Source organism: Haliotis asinina, unplaced genomic scaffold (genome assembly GCF_037392515.1).
Source record: "Haliotis asinina isolate JCU_RB_2024 unplaced genomic scaffold, JCU_Hal_asi_v2 scaffold_17, whole genome shotgun sequence".
NCBI classification, from domain to species: Eukaryota; Metazoa; Mollusca; class Gastropoda; order Lepetellida; family Haliotidae; genus Haliotis; species Haliotis asinina.
This window is the reverse complement of record NW_027133889.1, coordinates 971,512-981,376: the sequence shown is the minus strand read 5'-3', so window position 1 is coordinate 981,376 and position 9,865 is coordinate 971,512. Positions and strand designations below refer to the sequence as shown.

The following is a 9,865-nucleotide window of genomic DNA, read 5'->3' as shown; positions in this document are numbered from 1 at the left end:
ATTTCTTTTACATGACTTAAGTCAAAACAAGTTGATTTAAGCCTAGCAAGGGGAGTCTTAAACAGTTAAAGGTCACATGCAACCAAAAAATCAAACATAATTAAAACACATTTATCACTTATTCATGACATATAATATACATTGCTGCTTTAAAAATACTAATGAACAAAATTATAAGTGTACAATCGCGATTCAAAAGTGCAATATTTTGTACTTGGGCTTACTTTCCCCGAAACGAAGCCCTCGGGAGACCGAACCCAGTCATAGCGGGTGGATATGCACTCAAGTGTAACGACGGCTTCCGATTGGCTGGTTCATTTGCTGATATGCTGAGGGTTCATTGTGTGTACGGAAAGATGATCTGTTTGATGGGCATTTTAGAAGTATAGCCAGTCACAAGAAAGTAAGATTCTTTATGGATAACAACTTCTTTTTGTATACTTGATGCGTCGTTTCAGTATTGATTCATATACTGTTGTCAAACAAAATCATATAAACTAAAAGAAGTCGTTATCCATGAAGAATGTACATAGAGATGCTGGGTTTTGAAAATACATGTTCTCCGAATTTCGCTCGATCCAATCAAAAATCACGTCAGTAGAGATGGTAAACTAACGCGTGGCTGAAATCTGTCATTCGTCCAAGTACAAAGCAGGACTTGAAACTGACAAGAGTTTGCACCAGTTTCCGTCAGATCCAGTCATCCGAAAAAATGAATGTAGTTTGTTTGTAACCCACTGAAATAAAAACGTCATGTGTATCACACGTGCCTGATTACATAATGTGGCAGACACGGGACTCGGGTGCACGAGTCATAAATCAACTTATTTTCTTTATGTCGTATAGTCTGATAGGTGTTAAGTTCAAATTGCACGTGGTCAATGATTGAAGCTGTGCATTGCATATTGTCTTTAGCAGACAGGCAGCCATACACATAGGTGTCAATAAACCAGACATTAAGCTTTCTCTGTGATAGAGGCTGCTTCTTACAATCAACATGTTTTTTACGTAACGAGTAGATTATTTACTTGTTTGTGTATACAACCAAGATTAGCCTACTCCATTTCACGATCCTATAATCCGGGCACACATCCTCTTTCGAGCTCCGCCAACCTATTCACTGCGCATGCGTTATTGGCGCAGCGCAGCATTGCAGCTGAAACCAGTTTTCCCCCCAGCGCAGGGGGGAATTTAGTGAATCGTTTGAACTTCGATTTCGCGGGCTTTTTTTCATCGCGTTTTTTTTCAACGTTGTAGGTTGAATTGTCATTTTTGATGATTTATTTCGGTATGTGGATACCAAAAGGTATCAGAATCTGCAAAGTTGTATTCTATTGACCACTGTGACAAGAATGATTGTACTTTTAATGTGTTTGCCTTTATTTACATCGGTTATTCAGCAAAAAAATGTACATTTTCAGAACCTTGTGCAACTGTAACAATATGCAGTTCAGTCAGGAATGGTATTTGATGACTGGAGCTTTATTTCAGAATTATATGCACTGATGCTTTAAATATTTAGGAGCAAGTGTACTGCACACCCAACTGCAGACGAGTGTAGCTGCTGTCAGGAAAACCCTACAGTTGTGGCAAAGATGGAAGAAGTGGAGAGGGAAGGCTTGCCACCAGTAACTTGCATCACTTTACACCCAGGCTTTGGTGGGATGTGCTGCAACAGATGGGTGCTACAGACCGCTTACTTCCAGTACAGACAGCAGTATGGCGAGGGAGATGTAACTGGTCAAGCTGTCAACAGGTACTATGAATAAACCTGTTTTCGAATTATTCAGAAGGTTATATCTCCTTTTGACTGGATTCTGATTTATATAAGTTTTAATTTAGTGTTGGAGGCCTCGTGGACACCAATTTTGAATTCTAAATCTGCACCTCGCTGTTTAAACAATCTTAGAAAATATTTCATATCTCCACAACCTAAGGCAATATGGATATATGAGAATCAAGTTTTTAAAAGTAGCATTCTGATTTGTGATATTTATAATTACAATATTTTTTGCTTTCAGGCAGTACAGGTACACAGCCTACTGTTATTGACCACACTGTGATAGGCTTCAATTTTGGATGTCTGGTAGCGTGGGAGAGTTTCTGAGCATCACGAAGAAGACGAGGCTGCTCAAGGAGTTCACAGAGCTTTTCACAGGCCTTGGTTCCTGTGAAATACAAATTTGTCTATCCATTAACAACATTGATAACATAATAGAATACAACAGAATGGAAGATCCATTGTAAATGACAACTCTTCCCAACTGAATATCAATGTTATTTAGTGGACTATTAATTGTCAAAATGAGATTGTCATGAGCACATATATCTTTCTACCATACCTGACTTCAACCATTTCCTCTTCTAGTCATCTTGGCCTAGATCTGGATGCAGGCAGCTGGGGAAGTGTTTCCCATGGCCATAATGAGTATTCTGTATGTGGTTCACTACTGACAACCATTTGTCTCTGATGACGTCCCCATTGCCATCAGGAGTGGATGCTGCGGCCCAATAGAGGTGATTGCAGATACTGCGGATCCATCTGCCAACTATGCTGCAGTCTTTTTCTTTCACCAAGGCCTCCATCTTCTTTCGCAAACCTATATTTTTTATAAAAAACTGGCTCATAAGTTAAGTGATTATTGAAGATTAAAGAAATACCAGTACATTCTTTGCAAGAAACATGAAAGTAAAGTGCAGATACATTTATATCTGTAGCTGTGTCCAAATGGTAAATAATTATTGCAAATTACAAAGAAACTGGTGAATAATGATCCACGAAAATCATAATCCAAAAGCTAACTGCAGTTTGTATTGTTAATAATTTCAAAGTACCTTTAGCCACATGCCAGACATCATAGTGGTGTACAGTGTCAGGCATCTCTTCTCGTATCCACTTCTGAATTTGGAGATGTCGGTCAGTCACAATGGTGGGGATGTGCATCTCCTCTTCTCTGAGGAAGTGAACACTACGAGTCAGGCCCTCTTTTTCCATGGCGTTGGAATTTTTCACCTCATTGCTCTGAAGAAAGAATTTAAGATCTTGTATAGATATTACATACATGATACATCACATCTTAAACCGTTGTCGCACTACTCTACTGAACGTTGTAAATGAATGTCCTCATTGTTCGTCACTTTTTATATTCATCTTTAGACTGATAGCTTACTCTTGGCAGGGTATAAATCCATTTCATTCTATTCCCACCACAAAATTATTTCGTGACCCAGTGTGTAAGCATGTATCTTTCACTAAAGATTAAATTCCCAATGATACATATTTGTAATTACTATTTTTGTGCAAGAACAATAACAAAGAAACGACATAAGATATACCTGCACTAGTTCTACATGAACAACTTTACTGGTACTCAATTCCATCAGGGTGTAAGAGCCAAATTTAGCATTGTGGCCTGGAGTGTCTGCCCTTCCATCTCCACCCAGGATGAGAGGTTCCTCTGTAAATCGAATTTCGTCCAGGAGCATCCTCTGTTCTTCTTTCCATACACGCTCAATTACTGGGTGTAACAGGGTCCTCTGATGGTTGAAGAAAGTCCTGAGACTATTTGAACACATACCGAGGTACTGCAGCACTAGAAGTGTTTTCTTGGCAGGGATCCAGAAAACAGAATCGAGGAAGAGAGCAGAATGTTCCCAGCTGGAATGCTCTTTATGTAGGGATGACTATCCCAACAACGAGAGAAAGAACAATACTGACTGACCTGTTGAATGGATAAAAAGGTTCCAACACAGGTCTTTTTCACAGATGTAGGCAGATTACATGCAGGACATGAGGTGAACAGTTCCAATAAGCAGCTCTCAAAGACAAGGAACTTCTTCTCTTTTTCGTGTGAAGACGACTTGAGACTGGAAGAGTGTTTCAAATTGTCAGGAATGAAATAATCACAATAAACATGTCACGCATGAAAGAATTCTCATGTTCATTATTGCATTAGTCATTATTAGGATCTTCTTTTCATAACAATAACTATAAATATTGTCCTTGTGTGAATATTTGAAATATGTTATGCACCTGTTGAGCGCCTGGCATCCATTGTGCACAACCAGTTATTGCATCATTCTATGCTTAGATGAGACCAATTTTATGTCTTGTTTAACAAAAATCTCCAACGTTGCCTCATCCAGTTGAAATAAAAAAGACTGATTATCACCCTGCACCCAAAACAAAACAACACATTATGTGTTCCTACAACTTGTGATCTGAAGATTTCTTATTTTCAGTAATATTTCATTGTTTTAGTTTCCATTGATATTAGACACAGTTTACAGCTTATAAGACATCAGTGTCTACGTTTTTGAGTTCTGGACCAGAAAATTGATAAACTGGACCTTTCTACACCCTCCAGTCAACAATGGTGGGCGGGGATGAAAATAAATCTAAAATGTACCTGAACTCAGTTTAAAAAAATTGTCACAAATGTACCGGTCACACTTGCTGTCAAAGTCCTCTTCAGCACTGTCCTGTGTTGGTGCTAGAGGAGGTTGCCAGGTTGGGTCCATCTGATCGTGGGCTGATCCGGGCTTGACCGTGTTGTCATAATCATGCAGTGGTGGTTGTAGAAGTGAAGACTGAATTCCAACAGATGTCATCTTCACGGCAGACACGGTGGAAGTCCTTGTAATACAGAATATTTATACTGATACAACAATTGCACTCCACATCTACCTTTAGGCTTATAAAGTATCAAAAATCAAATTGACATGCAACCTTTCATGTAGCAGATCGTAATACTAGCTGCTACTAGGTCTAGGTTGGTAGACCAGAAAATGAGTACAAAAACAATTAAACTATTTTGGAGGCCATTACTCAACATATCTGGAGTAGGTAGGACAAATACCTTTAAAACAGTCAATAACAAAATACACAGTTTCCATACTTTTCCCGATTATTTTTCACATATTGCTTTTGCAGGGTTGGCAGAATTGCAAACCATGTTTTCATGGTTTTCTGTGTAGCATTAGATATACTAATTTCATTGTTACAAAATGCTCAGCTTGAAAACTGAAATATTTTAATGGTTGATTGTCACAGACAAATTCAGTGTATGTTTTACTGACACCTGTGTGTCTGCCTGCCTGTCTGACAATATACAATACACAGTTAACACCTTTCAGGCTACACACCATAACCAAAGTACATTGATTTATGGCTTGGGCACCTGTTGTCTACCTCTGTTGCATTATGTAATTACATGGACAGGCAGATGTGCAACATGACATGTCATGATTTCTGTTGATTACAAAATGTGCACCTGTTGTCTACTTACACCTTTCAGGTTACACACCACAAAAAAAAGCAATTTGATTTATGGCTTGTGCACCTGTGTCTGTCTCTGTCACATTACGTAATTACATGGGCAGGCAGATGTGTTACTTGTACACATGACATGTTATGATGCCTGTTGATTACAAAATGTTATACACACTGGTACCTTTGCACTCAGATTTCACAGATGCCTGGGTTGCAGCCGACCTCTCGCAGACATGTCCTCTCTTCGAAGTCTGAGCTGATTACTCTTTCAGAATTTTATTCAATAATGGCAGACTAGCTGCTGACTCCTATTAAACAAAAGTAAAAGTCAACATTAAAATAGGAAAATTGGCGAGAATAAACTATATACAAGTAATTTTGATAAATTATTGCCTTTAAATTACAAACACACAAATGTCAAAAGCAATATGTCATTATTAGACATTTGCTCCTTTGATACTTGATTTACTTGCATTATGCCACATGACTGCCATGCATACAGATATATTGTTGTGCACGCAATTATATTGTAGTGTTTCTGGAGTAGTTGTACTTACTGCTGGTAGTACGGAGATTGAGCCTACATCTGGAATTGCTTCCTCCACTGTGGCAGCTGGTTGTGGAGTAGAGTCTTGATTACACGATCCACTGTGATCTTCTAAGAGAAGGTCTAATGTAGACGTGGTTGTCAGGTGGGAAGATCTTCTTGAACATCTGCTAGCAGTTGTGCAATTATCTGTACAAAGTAAACAAACCAACATTACAGACGGAATTTATTATAAAATATTGCTAATATGTAGCATAATATTTAACATATTTTTTCAACTTTCATACAATACCAATATCAGACAATTATAGTCATAACTGAACAAAGAAAATGTATTCACAATATGACACGACAGTAAGTAGTATTAATTTGAATCTTGTTTTTTCTCATATTTCTTAAATGTTGAAATATTTTTTTCCAAATGAATTTTCACAGTTATGCTTCAGTTATGACCATATGTGGAGTAACAACATTTGGACAGAGGTGGTTTTGTGGTAACTATATAGAGCAAAATCCTTGAAAATGTCAACGTATTTCAAGAGCAGATTCATACACAAAATTACTGAGTGAACAGTAGTCATAAATAGTAACGGGGCATGTACAGATTACACATTCTATTTTGCTTCATAATTTACTATTCATGATGTGCACATCTAAATATTTGAGTCTACTATTTACCCTGTCCTTGCTTGACTCTTTTCTCTTTCGCTTTGTTGGATGTCCGAACATGTCAACAAGAGGTAGAGGCCCGGTGTTTGGTGTCAGTTTCTTCTGGATCGAAGGTATTGCTTTCGGCGACAGCAGTCTCTTATTCAACGTCTTCTTCCAGCAGTCATTACTAAAATGATCTGAGCATAATCTCGAATGCTTGTTGTATTGTCACCACGAACGCTTCTCTCGAACAAACTGCATCCATTTTTCTCGGATCACTGGATCGGACGGAAACCGGTGCAAACTAACAGTGTCAGTTTCATGTGATGCTTTGTACTTAGACGAACGACAGTTCGCAGCCATGCAGTGGTTCACCATCTCAGTATATGTTGACTGAATCGAACGCAAATGCAGAAAAAATGAGCATGTGTTTACAAAATCCATCTTCTATATATATGCACACAGCTGGGTGAATCAGCAAAATGAGTCAGCCAATGAAAACTCCCCGTTACACTTGAGTGCATATCCACTCGGTCTGACTGGGTTCGGTATCGCGGCCGCTTCGTTTCGAGAGCGGTAGACTCGAGTACAAAATATTGCACTTTTGATTCGCAATTACACCCTTATAATGTTGTTTATTTGTTTTGTTCTTTATCGGTTTTGCATTTTATGTATCACGAATAAGTGAAAACTGTGTTTTAATTATGTTTGATTTTTTGGTTGCATGTGACCTTTAAGTTGTTTGATAAATACGGCCCCCGGTCAACGGGGAGTCGGACACCAGACCTGCAGGGGAGGGGCAGGGGCGACTGAAGATGTACTGGGGCACATGCAGTACTGTCCCCATTCTACAGGGTGGCTGTCCCCAGTACTGGGAGGTGGAGAACAGGGTCAATCTGGACAAACCACTCTCAGAGAACTGTCTCATCCTGGAGATTGGAGTGTGTAGGGAGGAGCAGGGGGGTGTGCATCATTGTATAGTTGGACGTCCTTACTCCTACTGTATGAACGTCTCCTACTGTGCTGTACACGGGGGGATATGCAGGTGGATATGGAAGGAGGGGGGGTGGTGTGTACTGCATCTACCTGACGCGCTCCCCAACACAGCAGGGGCATCACACACACTACATTATTGTTGTCTATGATGACGCCAGGAACAGGATTGCCTTCATTGATGTGAAGGAGGAGAAAGTCATGTCGATACTGGACAATGTAGACTCTAGTGAACCCCAATGGCCGGTCACTGTCAGCATGAGACTTGTAGCTGGCAGCGACATCAACATGACAGAGGAGAAGAAAGCAATGATTGTCAAGGCACTGGAATTGGAATAACGGCACCACGAGTGATCCTCGTTTGTCTATGCATTAAATTATTGACGAGTAGTAGTAGTAGTAGTAGTAGTAATAGTAGTAGTGGTGGTGGTGGTGGTGGTGGTGGTGGTGGTGGTGGTAGTAGTATTACTGTTGTGAACAGCGTGGAGTTCTGCCGGGTACAGCAAGTCGACTTCGAGTATGCAGCTGATGTTCGAATGTGGCGCAATGCTCATTATATCGATTTCATCGTCACACAATTCACAACTTCCTGTAGCTACCCATCCATAGCCCATCTATAGACATTCTTGGTATCGAGATAGAGGATGTGGTTGGAGGGTTGATTCGGATTAAAGTCCGCCTCTCGTCTTCAAAGTCAAGCAATCTCTCCTTGACGCAAAGTCTGCTGATCTCGTCTTCTGCTTGTTCGAGGGTTCTTTCATCGAAAGCAATGTGCTCATCGATATCCTTGAGTTAACTCATGTTGTTAGCGGTTTTCAATGCTTCGTCTCGGCCATAAATGTCCCTGTTGGGAAACTGGAAACCGTGCGGTTTTTCTCGTGCGGGTGTTCATGAGATAGATCTTCATATTCTCTTTCAAAGGACTGCGTGCCGTTGCTGTTGATTAAGAACTTGGAATAGTCTCGGTACGGACTCTCGACGTAATTACTGTCTAACTTTAAAGCAGTGTAATATTTCATGATCAGCTTCAAGAATTCGTGGCTCAAGGTGTCTCTCATGAACAAGGTCTCACAGTCATCAGGCAAGAGAGTTTATCACCACCCAAATCGTCCATTGGAATATCGTCACTACCTTCACTGATGGTTATCATCAGTATTATTATGGATCGCATTACATTGGAGCTATCTAAACCGGCACGCATTGGGACTGAATAAATAATCCGCTTTAAGCAATGTGCCGGATTGTACAGCTGAAGAGAAACGTACAAGCCACGAACGGGAGTGAGATTTTACGCCAATGTTGACAACTTGCCGGATTGGACAGGTGCCTGTTTTCACAGCTTTCACTGTATTTCGCTTTACAACTGAGACATACATTACGTCAAATAGATCAGTGTAGTTACGCATAACACTAATCTCAGTACATTGATCATATCTGCATTTTTCCACGTGAGCAGTGGAGCTATCACCACCTCAAGGTTGCATCACAGATATGTTTATTCCAGAACGGCTGATGTTTTTATTGGAACTAATACTCCTGAGGATTTAATTCCCTGAAGTCCTTTAGCATATTGTACACAAACGTTGTCCCTGATCATGATTACCTTCCATAAGAAACGAATTCTGTCAAGTAATTATTCTCCTGCCTGCACTATTTATATTTTACATAATGTTTCAGATGTTGATTTGCAACTGGCTTGAAATACACATACACATTTGCAATGTTACATGTATTTCCTCAGACCCGGCGCTTATTAAAGACCCGGCGTTTATTAAAATACCGCTAACCTACACCTTGAAATGTTGATGATAGGATGTCCTCATGTAAGGGACTTTTCCTTAATATATGTATTTTTAGACCAAGGAAGAATGCATTTGCAAAACGATGCTTAGGTCTATACCCGGCGCTTATTTCTTAAATCACTGCATTATCTTAGGGGCGTAAAAGAGGAAATACGGTATATGTTGTCTTCTGTGTAACCGGCCTAGCACTCTAATGATATGTTTACTAGGGTAGCCTCCCACGTACACACTTGAGGTCACAACTGTCTCTTTGAAATATCTTTCAGATATTGTTTGACCTACACGTATATACAGTCAAAACAGGCAGTCATTGGCACTGAAGAATTATTCTGGTTTAGACACTGTGCCAGATTGTAGAGCTGATGATAAATGTACAAGCCGTGGGTGGGAACTGAGATTTTGTGTCGGTTTTGACAACTTGCCGGATTGGACAGATGCCGGTTTTTACAGCTTCCACTGTGTCTGTATCACCCGTATATCGCCCTTTCTTAGTTGGCCGCTTAAGATCCGAGTTACAATCGGTCTTCAGTAACCCATGTTTGTGGTAAAAGGCGACTAACGGGATCAGGTGCTCAGGATCACCGATTGGTTGACACTTGT

The 9,865-nt window shown here is 40.0% G+C and overlaps 1 protein-coding gene and 1 pseudogene across 1 annotated transcript; one reads left to right on the top strand and one right to left on the bottom strand.

Annotated features, from left to right (window-relative positions):
• Positions 1-2,093: 2,093 nt before the first annotated feature.
• LOC137269775 (uncharacterized) lies at positions 2,094-3,856 on the bottom strand. Its single transcript, XM_067803602.1, has 4 exons — positions 3,337-3,856; positions 2,836-3,022; positions 2,343-2,600; positions 2,094-2,168 (listed from the first exon to the last, which is right to left on the bottom strand). Exons 1-3 carry the CDS (start codon positions 3,574-3,576, stop codon positions 2,365-2,367), a joined length of 663 nt encoding a protein of 220 aa, XP_067659703.1. The 5' UTR covers positions 3,577-3,856; the 3' UTR covers positions 2,094-2,168; positions 2,343-2,364.
• A 3,429-nt stretch (positions 3,857-7,285) lies between these two features.
• LOC137269872 (uncharacterized) lies at positions 7,286-7,802 on the top strand (annotated as a pseudogene).
• Positions 7,803-9,865: the final 2,063 nt, after the last annotated feature.